This window comes from Heteronotia binoei, chromosome 21 (genome assembly GCF_032191835.1).
Source record: "Heteronotia binoei isolate CCM8104 ecotype False Entrance Well chromosome 21, APGP_CSIRO_Hbin_v1, whole genome shotgun sequence".
NCBI classification, from domain to species: domain Eukaryota; kingdom Metazoa; phylum Chordata; class Lepidosauria; order Squamata; family Gekkonidae; genus Heteronotia; species Heteronotia binoei.
The window spans coordinates 168,331,275-168,355,035 of record NC_083243.1 but is presented as its reverse complement, the minus strand read 5'-3'; the positions used below and the strand labels follow the sequence as shown (position 1 = coordinate 168,355,035).

At 45.4% G+C, this 23,761-nt stretch overlaps 1 protein-coding gene across 1 annotated transcript in view; it reads left to right on the top strand.

Annotated features, from left to right (window-relative positions):
* The first annotated feature begins 4,107 nt into the window (after positions 1 to 4,107).
* ZP1 (zona pellucida glycoprotein 1) overlaps positions 4,108 to 23,761 on the top strand; it is a 37,736-nt gene continuing 18,082 nt past the window's right edge. The window contains exon 1 of the mRNA XM_060262914.1: positions 4,108 to 4,282. Within this exon, the coding sequence (XP_060118897.1) occupies positions 4,159 to 4,282 (124 nt within the window). The 5' untranslated portion in view covers positions 4,108 to 4,158. The remainder of the gene's footprint in view (positions 4,283 to 23,761) is intronic.

The following is a 23,761-nucleotide window of genomic DNA, read 5'->3' as shown; positions in this document are numbered from 1 at the left end:
CATAATAAATAAAACATTAGAATTACAATATAGAACAATAAAACATTAAAATAAAAACCAGTCTAGTAAATACAATTATACTGCGGTATAGATCTTTAGGCCGCATTGGCGGATCTTTAATTACCATTTTTTCTTAGCAGTCCGAATATGCTGATTTAAAAAGGATGGTCTTGCAGGCCCTGCGGAACTGTTCAAGGCTCCGCAGGGCCCGCACCTCCTCGGGGAGTCGGTTCCATAGGGTAGGGGCCGCGATCGAAAAGGCCCGTATTCTGGTGCTCTGATATTTAACTTCCTTCGGCCCAGGGATAGTCATTAGGTTTTTCCCAGTTGACCTCAGTGCTCTCTGGGGTTCATATGGGGAAAGACGGTCCCTCAGGTAGGCAGGTCCTCGGCCATATAAGGCTTTAAAGGTAACGACCAACACTTTGTACTGGACCCGGTATATAATCGGCAGCCAGTGCAGTTCACGTAGTCCCGGCCGTATATGCTCCCGTTTCGGGAGCCCCAACAACAGCCTGGCCGCCGCGTTCTGCACTAGCTGCAATTTCCGGGTCCGGCACAGAGGTAGCCCCAAGTAGAGGGCATTACAGTAGTCTAGTCTTGAGGTGACCGTTGCGTGGATCACTGTTGCGAGGTCCCGGCGCTCAAGGAAAGGGGCCAACTGCCTTGCCCGCTTCAGATGGAAGAATGCTGACTTGGCAGTGGCTGCTATCTGGGCCTCCATCGATAATGAAGGCTCCAGTAAAACACCCAGACTCTTTACCTGGCGCGCTGCTTTCAATGGCGCACCATCGAAGGCCGGGAGAGCTATTTCCCTTCCCAGAGCGCCGCGACCCACGCATAGGACCTCTGTCTTCGCTGGGTTCAACTTCAGCCCACTCAGCCTGAGCCATGTCGCAACAGCCTGTAATGCCCAGTCGAGATTCCCTGGGGCGGGGGCGGGCCAGCCATCCATTAATAGATAGAGCTGGGTGTCATCTGCATATTGATGACAACCCAGCCCAAACCGCCGGGCAATCTGGGCAAGGGGGCGCATATAGATATTAAACAGCATCGGGGAGAGAACTGCTCCCTGGGGCACCCCACAATCCAGTGTGCGCCTCCGGGACCGCTCGCTCCCGATAGCCACCCTCTGTCCCCGACCTAGGAGAAAGGAGGAAAGCCATTGCAAGGCCAACCCCTCGACCCCAATGTCGGCGAGGCGGCGCGTCAGTAGCCGATGGTCGACTGTATCAAATGCAGCCGACAGATCTAACAGCATCAGTACCGCAACGCCGCCCCGTTCCAGTTGCCGTTGGAGGTCATCCACTAAGGCGACCAGCACCGTCTCCGTCCCATGGCCCGGCCGGAAACCAGACTGACATGGGTCTAAGACAGAAGCGTCATCCAGAAACCCCTGTAGCTGCAACGCCACGGCCCTCTCAATAATTTTACCTAAGAACGGTAAATTGGACACCGGCCGGTAGTTCGCCAATTCGGCCGGGTCTGCTGTAGCTTTTTTCAGGAGAGGGCGGACCAAAGCCTCTTTCAGAGGTGTTGGAAAATGCCCCTCTAAAAGGGATCTATTTATGATGTCCCGTAAAGGGCATCTAAGCTCCCCTTGGCAAGATTTAATCAGCCAAGAGGGGCAAGGGTCCAGATCACATGTTGTCGGGCGAGCAGCAGAGAGGATTCTGTCGACTTCCTCCAGGCTGAGTGGGTCGAAGTGGTCCAGCACTAAACCTGAAGACAGGCACGGAGCCTCAATTTCACTCACTGTATCTAATGTGGTAGGCAGGTCTTGGCGGAGCAGCGAGATTTTATCTGCAAAATATTTCGCAAATGCCTCACAGCCTATTCCTAATTCTCTAACATTTGGTTTGCCTTGTGGCAACGTTGTAAGATCCCCAATTATTCTAAATAATTGTGCTGGGCGCGAATTTGCAGATGCAATCTTGGTTGCAAAGTAATCTTTCTTTGCAGCCTTGACTGCCACCTCGTAAGACTTCATAAACGTTCTATAACATAAACATTTCACTTCCTGTGCTTTATAATGCACATGTGCTTGGGATCTGACTGGCACTGCCAGCATCTAACTGAACATCTGCATGGCAGACAGCCAGTTCAGGGGGGAGTGAAAGGGTGAGGGGAAAGTTCTTCCTGTTGAATCTCTGCTCACCACACAGATATTAAAGGCATATGAGTGGGCCAGGAGAGATAACAGTTTACAAGGGTGAGAAGGACAAATGCAGAGATAAAGGGAACAAAAGTGTTTTTAAAAACTGAAGGACAGCAAGCTGGAAAAAAAAACCACAGAAGAAAGGCCATCTCTTGCATGCATGGTTCTACAAAAATTTAGTTGGAAGTAAATCGTACTGAATTCAGTGAGAATCCCAAGAGGGTGTGCACAAGATTGAAATCTTAAAATAGTTCTGTTCTCACACTATCCCTTGTCCCAGGGGTGGCCAAAGGTAGCTGTCCAGATGTTTTTTTGCCTACAACTCCCATCAGCCCCAGCCATTGGCCATGCTGGCTGGGGCTGATGGGAATTGTAGGCAAAAAACATCTGGACAGCTACCGTTGGCCACCCCTGCCTTATCCATTCATAACAATAAGGGAGGAGAGGGAAAAAACTAGAGATGAGTGTTGGGGAAATGCTAATTACATTTGCCTTTGGATAGCATTTGTAATTTTTTACAGAAGAACCCCCGTTAGGACCTGGGGATTGGCAAGCCTATTAAGCGGGTAGTGATTATTCCTCCCCCATTATAGTAGACCTGTATGCTGGTTGTCATATTATAATTTAAATACCAAAGTAGACTGCAACAGCCCTCCCCCCACAAGTGCTGGTGTATTTTCTAAGGCTCAGTACAGGCTGACTGTCCAAGTCAGGTCTACCAATATAGTGCACTAGGATGGGTAGACCTGTTCTCCTGATGCCAGGCCTTCCAATATAGTGGAAAGGGTTGGGTAGACCAGTTCTCCTGGAGAGCCAGTTTGGTGTAGTGGTTAAGTGTGCGGACTCTTATCTGGGAGAACTGGGTTTGATTCCCCACTCCTCCATTTGCACCTGCTAGCATGGCCTTGGGTCAGCCATAGCTCTGGCAGAGGTTGTCCTTGAAAGGGCAGCTGCTGTGAGAGCCCTCTCCAGCCCCACCCACCTCACAGGGTGTCTGTTGTGGGGGAGGAAGGTAAAGGAGATTGTGAGCCGTTCTGAGACTCTTCGGAGTGGAGGGCGGGATATAAATCCAATATCCATCTATCTATCTATCTATCTATCTATCTATCTATCTATCTATCTATCTATCTATCTATCTATCTATCTATCTAGGACAGGCCTACCAATATAAAGCAAAGAGTTGGGTCGATCAATTCTCTGGAGGACAGACCTACCAATATAGTGGACTGGGGTAGGTAGATCTGTTCTCCAGAGGATAGGTATACTGATATATTGGAAAGAGATGGATGAATTTGACTTGATTCTGGTTTTGCTTATAACGTTTAATTATTCTTAAAATGTAGTTTTGATATAATTTAAAATATTCCGAGATTTTTACAAGATTTTTTAAACAAGCTTATTACACTATAGTCAAATGTAGACTTGCTCACAATTTTAATGCTACTATCTTTTTCCACTCACGAGGTAGCATTTCTGCTCACAAACTGCGAAGATGAGGGAACATCCATACATATCGACCGATGGTGAGCAGTAAATTATCATACAGCATAATGAAGCTGCTCAACAGATTCAAGGATCAAACAGGAATAATAAGCTTAGTTTATACAGTTACCATTTGTTTGGGTTCAATTCTTGGGGGGGGGGGCAGTGAAGGAAATAAATACATCAAAATAGGAGATTGATATATTCTTAATTGAGGAATGCTGAATGAGATTGATATATTCTTAATTGAGGAATGTCTCCTCTCAAGCATGGAGGGGGAGGTTGCTGTGGTGATTGCAGAAGATCTTTCTTCGGATAGTACAGTTTGTTTTGGAAAAAAGTTGTTAAAGTCTTGATTGGGTGGCCCAAGTGTAAGTAACAAATACATTAGAAGCCTGGAGGGATATTATAATAATATTCTAATGTGATGACATTTGCAGGACGGCTGCAACTACCTGAAGGTCCGAGTAGAGGAACTGGCAAGAAATGGACAGGTCATTGCTACTCATGACATCCATATGATCTGCCCTAAATCAGAACACATTCCAACACCAGATGGCAATATGCATCGTGTGCCTCAGCCACCGGTGCCTGGCCTGGTGCGCCCACTGTCTCACCTCTATCCTCCAATATACAACATAGGTACGTGAATGTTTAGTATGTTTTCAATGTAGGGTTGCCAGTCAACAGCTAGTAGCTGGCAAGAGTCAGGGGGGTATAGAGGGGTACCAGCAGCACAACAGCATTACATCATTTCTGGGGTAATCTGGAAGTGATGTTATGCTTCTCTAGGAATCACAACAATCCTCAGGGGAAAGCGACAAAGTGTCTGGCAATTCCCAAAGAAGCATGACATCGCTTTCACAGAAAACTCAGCAAAACCAGTGGTTTTGTTATTAACTCCTGCTGGCAGACAGAGCAGTGGTGGGCAAGGGGGGCTGCCAGTGAGACTCCAAGGAGTAATTAGTGCCAGCATTTTGAATGTTAAGTATAACTCTGGGTTCTGGACTCTAATGTGTAAGTAAAGTGACTGTACAGTGAAAAATGGGGTGAAAAATTTAGGATGATTGTATCAGCCAAAAATATTTGCTTTTCATGAACTAGGTCGTTATCACTTACTACTGAACACAACTTCTCAGCATAGCTGTTTTGTTGGGAGAGCTGTGCAGTTTTTGTGAACATCTGGATAGGTATGGTGAAGAACAGATTTTAATGGTAGTATAAAATGTGAGCTTTTACAACTGAATAGCTGATCTTTTTCTTAAGGTTGAAGGGGTATTGCGAAGGTGCAGCAGTCTAACTTTCTGGTAATCCTAGCTCCTCTTTTGCAATCTCAGGTTCTCCTCTAACGCTGGAGCAGTGCCAGGTTTCATCTGGGAAGATTCCCTGTGAGGATGTGCAAGGACCTGCTGCTTGTCATCAGGCGGGATGCTGTTATAATGAAGGGAACCAAATTGCTCCATGTTACTATGGCAACACAGGTACGTTCAGCTCCTAGAAGTTTTCCAGTAATTGTCTCAGTTCCTGCCTGAAAATCTGGCTTGGATGCAGCCAGCCACTGCTGTGATTTATTGTAGCAGATATGACGCTTCAAATGACATGTCTGACCAATGCTAGGCAACCCATATTCATACTCTTCTGAGTATCTTCTCAAAATGCTTGGAAATCAACTTTTTAAAATGTGTGGCTAATTAACTTGGGTAATCTTAATGTGATCAATCAGACAATATGGTCAATGCTTTCTGTTTTCAGTGTCATAAAACCAAAGCACATGGTATGTAGCATCTGGTGATGGTAACTGGCCTCAACTTCATAGCATAAGAGGCTCTTCTTAGACTCACACTCTGAGCAGTGCTAATTCAATACACTTAATCCTAGTGCAGCTTCTAGAGCCGGGGTGTCAAACATGCAGCCAAGGGGCCAAATCAGGCCCCCAAGCAACTGGCTGTCATATGCTACCTTCACCCTCTCTCTTGCTTCCTTCTGCATAACAGCTTTCTTTGCCAGGCTTGCTTAATTGCACAGGAACTACAAATTTTTTCAATTGGCTAAGGCTCCTCCCTTGGGGAGAAAGGGGGAGGGAGAGTTTGCTTTGCCAGCTCTCTCAATCACACAGCAAAGCTACTGAGCCAAGCTTCTGTTCCTTCTATTGGTTGAGGCTCCTCTCCCTCCTGGCCCCCTGGGAAGGAAGGAAAGAGCCTGAGCTTTGTTTGTCCAGTTCCCTGGATCCCATGGGAGAGATACAAAGAAAGCATCTTTAAGACTGAGTGCTAATGTTTTAAGCATGTTTTAAGTTTTTTTAAAAAAAAATCTTTGTGTTTGTGTCCTTTATAAAGTTTATATCTGCTACCTGAACTTACACACACGGCTGGCCTGACATGGCCTGGCCCAATGAAATCTCATTTATGTCTAGGGTTGCCAAGTCCTCTTGAAGGCCTGACGGGAGACATTTGTGCATGCGCAATGCGCGTGCGTGACAAAATGACATCACTCAGAAGTGATGTCATCAAAATGGCGGCACGCATGCAGGCTGCCCTAGGCGTTGCCGGGAGAACTCTTTTGTGTTCCTGGATGCTCTAGCCATTTGGGAGGTTAAAACTCTATGGTACCTATTGTACCATAGAATTTTACCTCCCAAATGGCTAGAGCATCTGGGAAAACCATCGAGTTTTCCCGGAAACGCCCAGAGCAGCTCCACATGTGTGCCGCCATTTCGATGACATCACTTCTGGGTGATGTCATCGCACTGGCAACACTGGGAGGTTCCCCCCACCGAACCAATGTGGGCCGGTGGGTTGAGAACCTCGGGTGCGGGGGATTCCCGGACCAGACCGGGGGCTTGGCAGCCCTATTTATGTCAGATTTGGCCCTTATAACAAATTAGTTTGACACCCCTGTTCCAAACTTCCATTGGGACCTGGAGATCTCCCAGAATTACAACTCATCTTCAGATGACAGATCTATTTCCCTGAATAAAATGGCTGCTTTGGAGGGCTGATTTTAACATTATACCCTGCTGAGGTCCCTGCCCTCCCCAAGCTTCACCCCCCCCCCCCCAAATCTTCAGGACTTTCCCAGCTCAGAGTTAGCAACTCTGGGTATGGTGATACTGTACTTTCCATTATTAAAATGGTCACCTTTTATTTAGAAGGGTGGTCTTTAATAGCTAAAGACCGTTAAATCTGTGTGTTTGCTTACCTATCCTTATACATAGTTTCAGAGCAGAGGTGTCAAACTCATTTGTTATGAGGGTCCGATCTGACATAAATGTCACTTTGTTGGGCTGGGCCATGCATGCCATAACATGTAACACGAGGTACCAGAGACAGAAACTTTATATAGGTGATTTCAGATGCTGAATGGCAATAGCAGGTGTGATTGGATTAGGTGCGGTATGCAGAGGGGTAGCAGGCATGGAGATATCAGCTTTGGTAATGAGACAGGAAATTTAGGTCTCAGTCTGGTACTGGAGGATTTAGTCCAGGAGGATGCAAAGAATAAATGGAAATAAGCCTCAACAAAAAAGCAGTGACTCGTGGAAGCATGTACCCTACCACAAATGTTAGTTTTTAAGATGCTACTGGACTCTTACTCTTTCTACTGCTATTAGAAACCACAACATTGAAAAACCAGTAGGGGAGCATTTTAAGCTTACAGGACATTCAGTTACTGACCTAAGAGTAGCAGTTCTCTTACAAAGGAATTCAAAAGGGAGATTAAAGAGACTGCTGACTTGCAACTGATAATGAAGCTCAAGACAATGCATCCTTCTGGACTCAATTGAGACCTAGGTTTCTTCTCTCATTACCACTGCCTGCTGTCATTTGGCGTCTGAAATCACTTCACTCTCCAAGATATAGGGACAAATAGATTCATATTCTAGTTGTATCTGAAGAAGTAAGCAGTGACTCCTGAAAGCTCATGCCCAGCCACAAATCATTGCTCTCTTCTACTAATAAAGAATGCAAGCTGTGTTCTTAGGTTTCTCTCTCTCCCCGCCCCCATCTGTTAGAACTAGAAAGTGGGATCTCTCCAAGTTCCATGGAACCTCTTCTCTCTCACTCACTCTCGCTTTCTTTTCCTCCATTCTCTTTTCCCCATTCCTCCTCCCTCCCTGAAGAAGTGTGCAGGCACACAAAAGCTTATACTTAGGGTTGCCAGGCCCCCAGTCCAGCCAACAGATCTCCCAGTCTGTGGGGCTCCAATACTCTGCCCTAAAGCTGGTGGGTGGGGAACCCCACCCCCCAACAGGGGCATCATGTGACATCCCTGATGTGATGATGTGACTTGGAAGTGACATCATGTCAGGGACATCATGTGATGACGCTCTGGTTTGGGGGCAAACTTGATGGTTTTGTGACTAAAAAAACATAAGTTTTGCACAAAATCTAGAGCGCTATTCACAATGTCAACAACCAGGGCTTTTTTGTAGAAAAAGCCCAGCAGGAACTCATTTGCATACTAGGCCACACCTCTGACATCACTGTCATATGCATACTAGGCCACACCTCTGGCATCACCAAAAGTGTATAATGTCTTTTTGGGGGTGTGGTAACAATTCTGGTCATCACACTTCAAAAAAGATATTCTAGCATTGGAAAAAGTCCAGAAATATATAGCCACACATATATACAAAGCCATAAACATATAGCAATCCCAGAGGAAAAAATCAAATTCCGACGCACTACTGCAGAGCCAGCATGGTGTAGTGCTTAAAGAAAGAAAGAGAAATAAAGCAAACAGACAGGAGAAAAGACTGACTGAATGAATAAAAGGGGGAGAGAGTTGGAAAGAGAGAGGGAGGGGGTAGTGGGAAATAAGGCAAACAGGGAAAAAGAAATATTGACAGAAAGAGTGAAAGAGTGGAAAATAAAGCAGAGAGGGAGGGGGGAGGGGGAACGACTGCCAGAAAGGGGGAGGGGGGGATGACTGCCAGAAAGAAAGAAAGAAAAAGAATGAAAGGGGGGGAGAGTTGGAAAGAAAGAACACTGTGAAAAAGAAAGAAATAATGAATGAATGAAAGGAATTGACAGAAAGAAAAAATGAATGAATGAAAGGGAGACGAGAAAGTTGGAAAGAAAGACTGACAAAAGAAAGAATGAATGAATGAAAGGAAAAGGGAGGGAAGGAGTGAAAGAAAGGAGGGGAAAAAGCAAGAAAGAAAGAGAAAGGAAAGGAAAGGAAACAAGAGACTGAAAGAAAGGGGATGCAAGCAGCTCACCTGTAAAAGTGCTGACTCCCCCGGCTCTGCAGCTTGGCCCCTAGAGCCCCGCCAACTAGCTGGACATCAGGAGGCCCCGCCCCAGCACAGCAGGTCTCCTCGAGCCCTGCCAGGCAGCGTGACATGGGGAGGCCCCTGTGCAAGCGCTGCAGATCTCCCCGAATGGCAATAGCAGGTGTGATTGGCAGGTGTGATCTCCCCGAGCTCCACTGGACACCTGGACATCGGGAGGTCCCAATGCAAGTGTGGCAGGCCTCTCCAAGCCCTGCCAAACAGCACAATGTTGGGAGGCCCCTGCGCAAGTGCAGCAGGCCTCCCTGAGCCCCACTGGATAGCGCGACATTGGGAGGCCTCCGCACAAGTATGGCAGGCCTCTCCGAGCCCCGCCGGACAATGCGACGCTGGGAGGCCCCCATGCAAGCACAGCAGGCCTCCCTGAGCCCCACCAGACACCCAGACTTCAGGAGGACCCTGTGCAAGCGCAGCAGGCCTTCCCGAGCCCCACCAGGCAGCGGGGGAAGTCGATGAGGCCGAGCCAGAACGCTGTCTGTACCAGCTGGAACGCTGCCCAGGCCAGCCAGAACAGCGTTCCAGCTCAAAAAAAGCACTGTCAACAACACAATGACTCTTTGCTTTGGGACTCTCTCACTCTTGCTCTTTCCTTCCTCCTCCTGCCCAAGGAGGGGGAGGAGCCTTCAGCCAATTGAAGGAAGGCTGGTTTGGCTTCCTTTCTCTCCTCTTTGAAGCAGGAAACAGAGACGTGCAAAAGCCAGCTCCCATTCTGGAAACAAGCAGCAGGAAACAGCAGGTCTGCTTCCGGGCCTAATTGTCACCCTGCAGGAGTCAGATCCATCCTGCAGGCTGTATGATTGACACCCCTGGTTTCAGAGGGTAGCCAAGTTGATCTGCAATAGAACAGTTAGATTTGAGTCCAGGAGCACCTTAGAAACCAACAAGATTTCCAGGGGTATAAGCTTTCATGAGTAAAAACTCCCTTATCCTAATACATATGTAGGTCCAAATGAACTGGTCTCTGGAGTTTCCAATCTCAAGGTGAGGCCTGGAGTGCTCCCAGAATTACAACTGCTCTCTAACCTACAGAAACCAGTTCACCTGCATAAACTTGTAGTTTTGGAGGGTGACTCTCTGACAGCGCAATCTCTGCTGAGCTCCCTGTCTACTCAAAAATCTCCAGGAATTTCCCAACCCAGAGCTGGCAACCCTACTTCTTTTTGGTAGACAGCCTAGTGATTGCTGGAGAATATACTGGACTAAGTCTTACAATATGTACGAAGTTTTTCAATATCTACAACATGTAGCACTAGGCAGCCTACCTCTACCAGAACAAACCCTGATAGTTTCTGATAGGTTAGTAGTCAATACTAATTGCTGAAAGGGGTGTTGTTGTCAGCTTATACAGCTTGCAACTGGAGTTTCTATTGAAAGTCAGTATTACCCCCTAGAAAGTGATTAGTGTTGGATCCTGCAAATGGTGGGCACAAGGACTGTGGATATTTCCCTTGTTCCTCTGCCCCTGCTGTCCACTCCAACCCAAAGAAGTTGACTTCTGCGAGGTCATATGACTGGTGTGGGGTGCTGCAATAAGGAGGTGAAAGAAGCCAAAATAATCATTCCTCTTTTTCTGTTAGTTTTGGTCTAAGGAAGGAAAGGCAAATTTGTCATCTTCTTTATTGTAGCCCCCCGACCTGTGTCCTCATGAGTCCCAGGAACAAACAGACTGACTGGAAACTACAGGGGGCGGGGGGGGGAGAGATTTGTATTGGTAGTGCCTTCTGCTTACATACTGCTGGATCCTACCCTTGATAATGTATCTTCCAGACCCATGTTATGGCTACTGCTATCTCAGCAGGATACAATTAGTTCCACCTGACTAGTCATACTTCACTAGTATGGAAAAGTTCTTCTAAGATATACAAAGAATTTTATGAAAGAACTTTATGAAGCAACAAGGTATAGTATCGATCACTTCCATGCCCACACGGGAGTCAGGGGAATGTGATTGGTTTGTAGGTGACTCTGAGGCACATTTTTTTTTGGGGGGGGGGCTGTTGCCACCTGGAGAGGGGTTGCTCAAAGGGCAGCAGGTTTCGGCGGGAGACCAGACCAACAGTGATTGGTGAGACAGACGTTGCTAACTCAGCCTAATCACAGTCCTGCCATGGTCTGATGACTGATCACCAAGAAAGGTGATGGCAGACAGCCTTCTTGACTTAACGCTTTCTTCCCCCTTCAGTATTCTATGAAGCTCCTTATAAAAGGGGCATGTGATTTTTATTTCCAGGATTGGAATTATGTGCAATTACCCACCTGTATTCTGTTCTCAGACTTTTGGTTTTACTCCTACATTCCTCTGCTGTCCTGTCATGGCCATGTTTGGCCATCTCTGCTGAGACTTTTTGATAGCAAGCATAATTCCTATGGGATGTCTGCAGAGCTTCTTGGATTTCATCATCTCCCCATACTGCTAGGAGATCCAGAATCTCCTGCTCACTCCAAACTACACCTCTTGACCCCCTCATCCTCCTCACAATTCCTGACAAACCACTCACCAACCTATTAAACCAGACAACCCGCTCACCAACTACAACCCACAGAAATCTGTGGCTTCCCCCCCCCCCTGACATTTATACCTGCTGCAGCTTGGCACAAGTCACTTTCCAGCCAATAGCCTGTGGGCATGGATGGGTACATATCAGGCTGAGTTAGCAACATCTGTCTCACCAATCACTGTTGGTCTGTTCTCCCGCCAAAACTTGCTGCCCTATGGGCAACCCCTCTCCAGGTGGCAACAGCCCCCCCCCCCAAAAAAAATGTGCCTCAGAGTCACCTACAAACCAATCACATTCCCCTGACTCCCATGTGGGCATGGGCATGGAAGTGATAGCAACAGGTGACAGACCAATGCCTGGTACCCTGAACTCCCGCTTGAACTGTGTATCCAATGGGGCACCTGTTACCAGGTTTCAGAGGCGATCTCTGGCATCTCAATGGAGCCCAGCTATCCCTATAGTGGTGCTGTTGTGAGACGTTGCTATAGTGCTATAAGGATCTTAAAAGACATTAAAAAAAAACCCTTGGAGATCGGGCGCAAAAGGGTGCAAAAACTGCTCCCGGGTTAGATACTGGACATTTCACACAGCGCCCCATACTGATTTCAACCCGGAAGGAGGGGTTGAAAACTGGAAGAAGCTGCTCTTTGTTAGTAATGACTCAGGCATGCCTCACTACCGGGACAGCCGTGGGACTGTGTGAAAAGGTGACAGTATTCCGGTGGCAGCCAGTTACTGAGTCAGGTCTGTCTGAAATGCCAGCAGAAACCCGTTACTGTTCAGTAACTGACCAGCTTCCATACCGGAATACTTAGGCTGTGTGAAAAAGCTCATAGTCTCCAGTGTGAACGTGACCCTGATGTTCTTGGTGGTGCTGCCACTGTTGGGTATAATCCTGTTTGTTGTTGTGTTAGCACTCCGGAAGAAAAGCAGGATGACAAAGCTCTAACAATGATGGCAGAATGTGTAAATAAAGCTATAAACGCAGGTGGCTTCCCATAAGTCTGTTATTTATCATTCAGCACTCACTTTGGGTAATTACTCTGTACTTCATAATCTCCCCTTCCCTGTGCCATTCTCCACCTCCATCATACAATGCATGGGAATACATGGGAACAATTTCTGGCAATGCACTACATGTGTTTATGGCCAGCTTGTAATGGCATGGCTCTGTTGTTGGAAAACATTCCCTTGTCATGTGCCAAGGGAAAGCATGGAAAGATGATATATGGAAACCATAGACTGTCGCACGACAGTAATTCTCTTCCAGTACCATCCTACTCCTCTCTTTGTTTATATTCCCCATTGTAAAGCGTACATTCTCTATATTACACTGAATTAGAGAGAGAGTGTGTGCATATTAGATGCCTCATGTTATTGGTTGTATTGACTTACATTGCACAACCTGCCTTGAGTGTGTGAGAAAAGTGGACTATAAATAGCATAAATAAATCTAGTGCAAGACATTAGGTGCCTTTTCAGTGGCCTCATTGATTCATCTGAAATCCAGACTGGGCTGCAATTTCATGTTGCCAGCAAGGTGCATGGTTCCATATGTGTGTGCTGCTAATATAATCTAAGGGCGTTTTCGCACTCACCTTCAAGTGGTGCGACCACCCTCCTCACGCCGGCGGATCTGCAGGGATTTCGCACCAGAAGCGCCGGCGCACCCAAAAGAGCCGGCGACTTCCGTCGCGAAACCAGCTCAAACGTTTTCCTGCTTCTTGGCGGTTTCCGTTTGAGCTGGTTTCGCGACGGAAGTCGCCGGCTCTTTTGGGTGCGCCGGTGCTTCTGGTGCGAAATCCCTGCAGATCCGCTGGCGTGAGGAGGGTGGTCGCACCACTTGAAGGTCAGTGCGAAAACGCCCTAAGTGTTAGATTGGAGACAGGATAGTTGTAGGCTAGAACTGCCAGGGGGCTTGCATGCCTATTCCTTTCTATCTAGTGTTATCAGATGTCCTCTTTTTTTGCTGTTTCCTGGACAGCCCTCTCTCTTTTTGGCAGGACAAAGCAGAGTCAAGTAGCACCTTTAAGACCAACAAAGTTTTATTCAGAATGTAAGCTTCTGCACACGAAAGCTTACATTCTGAATAAAACTTTGTTGGTCTTAAAGGTGATACTTGACTCTGCTTTATTCTACTGCTTCAGACCAACACGGCTGCCCACTTGGATCTCTTTTTGGTGTTCATCCTTTTTTGGGCTCTTAAAAAAATTGATAAAAATGTCCTCTTTGGGGGTTGGAAGGTTCGGGATATTCCTAGTTAGTAGCAATTATCACAGTTAAATATGGCTATTTAAAATGAGGTTTGTCATGGTTATCACTTGAAGTAGTCAGCTGGGAAATATGTCCTCTTTTCTACTTTTCAAACTATGATAACCCTACTTGTCTCTTCCCTGCAAAACATCCCATGCTCCTCAGCTCTTTGTAATTTGTTGTTCAGTCACACAGTCGAGTCCGACTCTTTGCAACCCCATGGACAAAGTCACGCTAGGCCCTCCTGTCTTTCACCATCCTCCGAACTATGCTCAACTTGGTGTTTGTTACATCAGTAAAACTGTCCAGCCATCTCGTCTTTTGCCATCCCCTTCTTCTTTTGCCTTCTGTCTTTCCCAGCATCAGCATCTTCTCCAGTGAGTGCTCCCTTCTCATTTGGTAGCCAAAGTATTTGAGCTTCAGCTTCAGCATCTGACCTTTCATGGAAGAGTCTGGGTTGATTTCCCTTAGGACTGACTGATTTGATCTTCTTGCAGTCCAAGGGACTCTCAAGATTCTTCTCCAGCAGCACAGCTCCAAAGCATCTATTCTTCTGTGCTCAGCCTTCCTTATGGTCCAGCCCTCACTGTCATACATTACTACTGGGAATACCATCACTTTGACTATACAGACTTTTGTTGACAGGCTGATGTCTCTACTTTTTATTATACTGCCTAGGTTCACCATAGCTGTCCTCCCAAGGAGCAAATTTCTTTTTATTTCATGGTTACAGTCACCATCTACAGTGCACTTGGATCCCAGAAATGTAAAGTCTGTCACATCTTCCACGTCTTCCCCTTCTATTCGCCAAGGTGTGATGGGACCAGATGTCATGATCTTAGTTTTTTTTATGTTGAGTTTCAAGTCTACTTTGTGCTCTCCTCTTTCACCCTCAACCAGAGATTCTTTAGGTCTTCCTCACTTTCTGCCATTAGAGTGGTATCATCTGCATATTTGAGGTTGTTGATGTTTTTCCTGGCAATCTTAATTCCGGCTTGTGCTTTATCCAGGCCAGCATTCTGCATGATGTACTCTGCATATAAATTAAATAAGCAGGGTGACACTATACATCCTTGTCAAACTCCTTTTCCTATTCTAAACCAATCAATTGTTCCATATCCCGTTCTGACAGTTGCTTCTTGACCCTTATACGGGTTTCTCAGGAAACATGTGAGGTGGTCTGGTACTCCCATCTCTTTAAGGACTTGCCAGAGTTTGTTGTGAACCACACAATCAAAGGCTTTAGCATAGTCAATGAAACAGAAATAGACATTTTTCTGATACTCCTGTGCTTTTTCCATAATCCAGCAAATGTTGGCAATTTGATCTCTAATTCCTCTACCTCTCCGAAACCCAGTTTGAACTTCTGGTAGTTCCCAATCTACATACTGCTGAAGCCTAGGTTGTAGGATTTTTAACATGAACTTGCTGGCATGTGAAATGAATGCAATGGTGCGATAATTTGAGTGTTCTTTGGCATTACCCTTCTTTGGGATTGGAATATAAACTGATCTTTTCCATTCCTGTGGCTACTGTTGCGTTTTCCAAATTTGTTGACATAATGTGTGCATCACTTTAACAGCATATCTTTTAGGACTTTGAATAGCTCAACTGGGATACCATCATCTCCACTCGCTTTGTTGCTAGTAATGCATTACTTTCTAAGGCTCATTTGACCTCACACTCAAGGATGTCTGGCTCGAGGTCAGCAATTTCACTGTCATGGTTGTCAAGGACATTGAGATCCTTCTTGTATAATTCTTCTGTGTATTCCATACCAAATCTTTAATGGCATAACAGTTGCAAATAAACATACACAGAATATAAAAATTTAAACATTGGAGATAAAATCAAAATGAAACCGAGCTTACAGATGCATTCATACATGGTCAGATTTAAATTTAAGGATGTCAGCCAAAAATGTTGTCACAGCCTTGCTAACCTCCCCCTCAGTATCGTTCAATAAATAATAACAGGGTGGCAGAATAGACAAATCTGGGGAGAAAGAAAGCTTGCAAAATAAATCTTTACGGAGATTATGATAAAAGGAACAATCAAGCAATATATCAAGCAATATATGCTGAATTGAGTTGGAAATATTCGCTCCACAGGAACTCGATGATATCTCCCTTGTAAAACTTTGGAGGGAAACGCATTTAGTCTAGCCAACATAAATACCCTGCGATGACTTGGAATGGTTAAGTCTGATAGATAATGGGGCATTTTGCCGCAGAAAGCATATAGACCTAAGGAAGCTGGGGAGCAAATATAAGGGTCTGTTGGACGTAGTTTTATTTCCTCCAACAGTCTGGACATAAGAACTGCTGACCAGGATGAAATGTATGGGTCTCTTTTCATACAATCAAGAAGGCTATTAGGATGATTTCCGGGGTTGAAGCTTGGTGAGCTGACCTGTTTCCTTGTGTGGAGCAGACCAAGAACTAATTGTCAAGAACTAATTGCTGGAACTAATTGGTTGCCCCTTGCAATGAAAAACTGTTTTAATTTGAGCAACCAAACATTTAGCCAGGTTGACGATGTTGTTACGATGTGAAACCCAGCTTAGCTTGTGATTAAAAGTGAACCCCAAGTATTTAACATTTTTTGTTTGCTCAGTTGTTGAGTTGCCAATAAACCATCTCTGTGGGCGTCAGCAATTTGCAAAGACAACGACTTTAGATTTGGCATAACTGATAGAGAGTAAATTACAATTACAGTACTCATGGAAGGCATTCAAATACTTTTGCAGGCCCACACTTGTGCAAGAGAGGATGGTAGTATCATCGGCATAAAGTAATAAGGGGATCACTCGGCCTGCTAATTTAGGCAGATGACCATTAATAGAGTTCAAAAATTGTACCAGGTCAGTTAAAAATAAATTTAAAAGATGCGGGGCCAGCACGCAACCTTGTTTCACTCCCTTTAACACTGGGATTTTGCTAGTCAAGTCACCACTAGAAGAAAATTTCACTTGGCAAAAGGTATTAGAATGAAGTTTCCTCAAGAGAACCAGCAGAAGAGGGTCCATTCCCAGGTAACCTAGCTTAATCCATAGTTGGGCTCTATCTATTGAATCAAATGCGCCCTTCAAGACGATGAAGGCAGCATATAATTTTTTTGTACCAGTATGCATATATTTTTCAGCAAGGAAGGCCAGAATGCAGCAATGGTCCATAGCAGATTTGCCTTTGGAGAAGCCAATTTGTTCATGACCTATGATGTTGCCTAGGCGCATCCAGTCGGTTCATCGGAGTTCTAAATGTTTGGCATACAATTTCCCCCCTCCGATCCCAGCGCTTGCTTTAAACATCACAGCTGAAGGCAGGGACACAGGCAAGTAGGAAGCACGCTGCCCCCTCCGCAGCCGGCGCTTGCAAAGCGCTGGGGCCATGTGGAGCGATCCCAGTGCTTGCCTGAAGAAGATGGAGCCAGGCAGACAGGCGCGGGGAAGCGCCGGATCGGAGGAAGAGGCAGCAGATCGCCCCCCCCTGAAGGTACGTACCTTCGGACTATAAGACGCACACACTTTTCCCCCCACTTTTTTGGGGGGGGGGGGGAAGTGCGTCTTATAGTCCGAAAAATACGGTAATCAATCCATGTTTGCGCAGAAATATTTGGGTCAGTAACAGAGTTGTTTTTTAGATTACCTGTAATGATTCTCCAGAAAGCCTTATTATCATTAGATTTTATCGGGAGGTAAAATTGGTCCCATTTATTCTGAAAGAAAACTTTCTTTTTGGATGTAATAAGCTCCAGTAAGTATGTTTTACAAGCAATATAGGCCTTAATTTTTGTTGGGTCTTTGGAATGACAGGCCTCTTTAAATAGTGCTCTCAGTTCTTGTTTCTAAGCTAAACAATCTGTATCGAACCAGCTAGAGAAACTGGACCTAGACAAGATCACAGGTTTAGCTTTAGCACTACAGTAACCAATTAATAATGAGAATCCTGAAAGGATTGTATCATCTGAATTGGAATTTATGATTGAATCCCTTAATCTGCACAGTGCTTCAGAGCCAGAGAGAAGAAAACTCCCTTTTTCTAGGGCCAGGGACCATTTGATTTTTTTTAGAACATTCTCAGAGGCCTTCACAGATTGGGAAGATGATACCATATTAACCTCTAGATCCAATCTTAAAGATAGAATTAGGGGCAAGCGGTCACTTTCCGTGCGCAAATCAATGTAAAAGTTATCAATAGATGACAGAAGGTTGGGTGAACCCAAACAAAAATCTATCACACTGCAACCCCATGTGGAAAAAAAAGTAAAATCAGTTGCAGCCGGAAATTTGGAGAGACCATTAAATATTATAGCATTGTGTGCTATGCAGAATTCAATTCATCTAAGACCCGCCTTATTGGTTAAAGTATCTTTAGAACAACGGGGCAAACATAATTGTAGTGGAAGGGATTCAGCTGCTTCAAAGCCAAAATGAGATATCCATTTCTGATTATTACTGCCTATCTGAGCATTAAAATCACTAAAAATCATGAGCTGAGCAGTATGGAATTTCCTAGACAAAGACATCACATAATCAGAAAATTTCTCCCAGACAGCATCAAACTCCAGCTCTCCATTAGAAGGGGCTAAATAAACATTAATCATGATTAGAGTCAGTGCTGGAGAGGACAGCAATAAAGCCTGGGCAAATGGCGGGCAAGGATCCAAGAGGACCACCTTAAATGGTAAGTTGGATTTCACCAAAGCAGCCAGGCCTACTTTACTGTGACCTTTAGAATGAGTTCTATAAACAGGGAGATTAAAAACTTTAAAATTCATCAGTCTAAAACTGTCTTCCGCCCATGTTTCCTGAAGGAAGACACAATCAAAGGATTTTTAAAAGTTCAAGAAATCTGAGTCATTCACTTTATTCTTCCACCCAGCTATGTTCCAGGAGACAATGTGGATATTCCTTGTGGCTTCCCTAGCTGGTAGTCAATCGATAATGGATATCCTTTCTAGCACCCTGGCGTCATTAGTGAAAATATAGCCATTATGTTGGGGTGCCCTTGAGCCAGTTAGAGAGGCTTCCATAGTCAGATCAATTAAGTCAGCCGATGGGGGACAAGGGGACAGGGGGTTGCCTGCAGGATCCAGGTTGATTGAAGGAACTGATTTCCCTGGCTCTGTGTATTCTTGCCACCTCTTCCTGATCTCTTCTGCTTCTGTTAGGTCCCTACCATTTTTGTCCTTTATCATGGCCATCTTTGCACAAAATGTTCCCTTGATTTCTCCAATTTTCTTGAAGCAATCTCTTGTCCTTCCCATTCTGTTATTTTCCTCTATTGTTTTGCATTGTTCCTTCAGGAAGGCCTCTATCTCTTCTTGCTGTTCAATGAAAATCTGCATTCAGTTGGGTGAATCTTTCCTTTTCACCTTTGCCTTTTGCTTTCCTTCTTTCCTCAGCTATTTGTAAAGCCTCATCAGACAGCCACTTTGCTTTCTTGCATTTCTTTTTCTTTGGGATGGTACTGATTGCTGCCTTCTGTACAGTGTCACGAACCTCTGTCCATAGTTCTTTAGGCACTCTGTCTATCAACTCTAGTTCCTTAACCTATTCTTCACCTCTACTGTATATTCATAAGGGATGTGATCAAGGTCAAACCTGAATGGCCTAATGGCTTCCCCAGTTTTCTTCAGTTTAAGCCTGAATTTTGCAATGAGTAGCTCATGGTCTGAGCCGCAGTCAGCTCCAGGTCTTGTTTTTGCTGACTTTAAAAAGCTTCTACATTTTTGACTGCAGAGAATATAATCAATCTGATTTCTGTGTTGCCCATCAGGTGATGTCCATGTGTAGAGTCGCCTTTTAGGTTGTTGGAAGAGGGTGTTCGCTATGACCAGTTTGTTCTCTTGACAAAATTCTATTAGCCTTTGCCCGGCTTCATTTTATTCTCCAAGGCCAAACTTGTCAGTTGTACCTGTCACCTTTTGACTTCCTACTTTGGCATTCTAATCCCCTATGATGAGGAGGACATCTTTTTTTTGGTGTTAATTCTAGAAGGTGTTGTAGATCTTCATAAAACTGGTCCACTTCAGCCTCTTCTGCATCAGTGGTTGGGGCATAGACTTGGATTACTGTGATATTGAATGGTTTGCCTTGGATGCAGACTGAGATCATTCTGTCATTTTTGAGATTGTATCCCATTACTGCCTTCCTCACTCTCTTGTTAACTATAAAGGCCACACCATTTCTTCTACGGGACTCTTGGCCACAATAATAAATGTAGTGATCTTCTGAGTTAAATTCACCCATTCCCTTCCATTTTAGTTCACTGATTCCCAAGATGTCGATGTTCAGTCTTGCCATCTCTTGTTTGATCACATCTAGCTTACCTTGATTCATACATCTTACATTCCACGTTCCGATGCAGTATTGTTCTTTGCAGCATCAGACTGTTCTTTCACCATCAGACACATCCACAGCTGAGCGTCCTTTGGGCTTTGGCCCAGCCGCTTCACTCTTTCTGTGGTTACTTGAATGCTCTTCCCCAGTAGCATATTGGGCACCTTCTGACCTGAGGGGCTCATCTTCCAGCGCCATAGCTTTTAGCCTTTTGTTTCTGTTCACGGGGTTTTCTTGGCAAGGATACTGGATACATTTCCTTCTCCAGTGGATTGCATTTTGTCTGGGTTCTCAGGTTTGCCATTTCCTTCTCCAGTGGATCACATTTAGTCTGGGTTCTCAGCTGTGGACTGTCCATCTTGGGTGGCCCTGCATGGCATAGCCCACAGCCTCATTGAACCATGCAAGCCCTCTCGCCACGACAAGGCAGCAATCCGGAAGCTTGGAGGCTATTTAAAACTACAATACTAGAAGCTCAGAAAAATACATAACACAAGCCAGGAAAGGCACAAATAGGTATTTTTAAAAGTCTGCATTGGTTAACAAACAATCTAATGGAAGCTGTAAAAGGTAAGGAAGATTCCTTTAAGCAGTGGAAAGCTAGTCCCAGTTAGGTTAATAAAAGGGAACACAGGCTGTGGCAAATCAAATGCAAGACCATGATCAGGCAGGCAAAAAGGGACTATGAGGAGCATATTGCAAAAAACATAAAAGACCAACAATAAAAATTTCTTCAAATACATTCGAAGCAGGAAACCAACCAGGGTGGCAGTGGGGCCCTTGGATGACCATGTGGTTACATGAACTTGCGCTCCGCTCTTTCCCAGTAGCATATTGGGCACCTTCTGACCTGAAGGGCTCATCTTCCAGTGCCATATCTTTTAGCCTTTTGTTACTGTCCATGGGGTTTCCTTGGCAAGGATACTGGAGTGGGTTGCCATTTCCTTCTCCAGTGGATTGCATTTTGTCTGGGTTCTCAGCTACAGCTTGTCCATCTTGGGTGGCCCTGCATGGCATAGCCCACAGCCTCACTGAACCATGCAAGCCCTCTCACCACGTCAAGGCAGCAATCCATGAGAGGGTCTTTGTAATGCAAAGTAGTATCCATTTCAGCTTTCAAATGCTGTCTGTCAAATTAGCTAGGAGTATAATTCTGTGAATGTTCATAGTTGCTTCCCAATTTACCTTAGTTGTTCTTCCCATGAGGTATTGTGCTATCACAGTAAGTCACATTCTGGATTGTCTTATGATAAGACAATTAGGTAAATTATTCCAGTGACACAATGTAAGCAGGGCCGGCACTGGGTTTTCTGCCGCTGTAGGCAGACCTGAGGTCAGCGCCCCCCCCCCATCTTCTTTTAGAAAAAAACATTTGCGAGCACGGCACAGTGACATCACAAAAAATGACATCATCAAGCAGCCATCACAAAAAATGACATCATCAAGCAGCCCCCCCCCCCCCCCGTCCCCATCAGGCTTCCAGATCGGGGTGGGAGGTGGGAGGAACTGACAGTTGTGTCCCGCACGCCCTGCAAGGCGCAAAGGATGCAAGCCCCTTTCCCCGCTGCAGCACAGGAAGGCTGATGGGGGGTGGGTGGAGTAGCTGACGGTCACCTCCCCTGTGCCTTTCAAGGCGTGAGGGACGCAATCCCCGGCCCGGCTCATGGGGGGGGGCGCCCAGTGGCACCCCCAGGCAGGGTGGTGCCCTAAGTGGCCACCTACCCTGCCTACTCCCACACACCGGCTCTGAATGTAAGCATAATCTAATAATCAACAATGTGTGAAACTCACTTTGGATAGCTAAAAATTTCTACAACAAAACAGTTTTACAACACAGTTCTTGAGTGGATTTAGGGTATAACTGCCTAACATTGCACAATAAATCTTCTACAATCAAAGTTCTTAGTGAAGAACGAAAAGCAACACAGTCACACTTTATTGTTCTTTCTGTGTCTGGGCTAAGGCCCATTTTTAATGCCAGTGATTAGGAAGCAGAGTACATTTCAGGAGGCTTTCACACAATGACATTCTGTTTTTAATCTGTTTTTATCCTGAATGTCTATAAAAGTGAAGTGGGATTGTTTCTTTTGGTACTTCACATAGGCTGTTTAAATTGTACACACAGCACATTTGGACTGCATTTTTTGCATTTCATATGGTACTATATTGTCACATTTTCCCATAGAGCCTGCCATTTTAGAGAAAATACTATAGCAGTTTTGCCTTATATTGATACACTTTCAAATTTTTTTGAAGGAGAAAAGGATTGGAAAAATAAAAGGCAGCTCATTACAAAATGCTATGAACATCTCAGTCATCTGCCGTGATTCAGAAACACAGCCAGACTTTTAAAAGACATGAAGAATCGCAACTTCAAAAATGAATCAGACGTTTACAAGAAAGAGAATACTTGCCCTTTAAGATATCTGAATTTTTTTAAAAAATAATTCACCATCAGAATTGGCAATAGTTTAAAGGATCTCCCTGTCTGAAATGCAAAATAAGCCTCATTCTCCATCAAATACCAAAATGGATTTAAAAACTTGTCTTGCTTCAAGAGGCTGCCTAAGAGCACAATAAGCCCCACCATGGTGTCTTCTCAAACAGGTGATGTATAAACAGAACTGTTGAAGGGCTGAAAGCTCCCTTTTTTTTTTAATGCAAACTAATATTGGGACAATTCCTGCAAATACTCTGTATGTGTCTGGTTTCAGGCCTGTGTTTTTGAGGGTGGAGCCTGGGATGGTGGGGTTTGGGGTGGGGAGGGACCTCAGCTGGGGTATAATACTATAGAATCTATCCACTAGGTAGCCATTTTCTCCAGGGGAACTGATCTCTATCTAGGGTTGCCAGGTCTGACTCAAGAAATATCTGTGGACTTTGGGGGGGTGCAGCCAGGAGCAAGGGTGTGACAAACGTAATTGAACTCCAAAGGGAGTTCTGGCCATCACATTTAAAGGAACTGCACACCTTTTAAATGCTTTTCCTCCATTGGATATCATGAAGGATAGGGGCACCTTCTTTTGGGGCTCATAGAATTGGACCCCTTGGTCCAATTTTTTTGAAACTTGGAGGGTGCTTTGAAGAGCATCATCAGATGTTATGCTGCAAATTTGGTGCCTCTACCTCAAAAAACAGCCCCCCAGAAGCCCACAGATCAATTCTCCACTATACCCTATGGGAATCAGTCTCCATAGGGAATAATGGAGTGCCCAGCAGACATTTCCCTTACCCCCCCATACTTTCTGATGACCCTGAAGTGAGGGGAAGGACCTCCAAACCAGGAGATCCCCTGCCCCCACCTGGGGATTGGCAACCGTATTGCCTGGGCCTCCCAACTTGCCATCCAGCTGGCTCATGGGGGAAAAAAACCCCTTGATGATGATGATTTTATTTTTTGTGCTAAGCTGTGGTTGCAGCCCTTTATTTACCATCTGTCGGGATGCTTCTGCTGTCTTTCTAGACTCTTTCCAAAGATGCTGCTTCAAGGGGGAGGGAGGGGATGCCAGACTCCAGGTGGGACCAGGAGATCCACTGGGCTACTTTTTCTGTATTGGGGGCAGGAGGGGGGGGGACACCAGACTGCTGGTGGGACCAGAAAGGGAGGGAAATCCAAATTTCTGTTGGGGGGGGGGGTGAGGGAAGCTCCAGATGGGACCAGGAGATCATGCCCGCTCCTGCTGACAAGCCTGTGGGGTTGGCTTTGGGTACAAGGGAGGTGGTAGAAGAGTGCT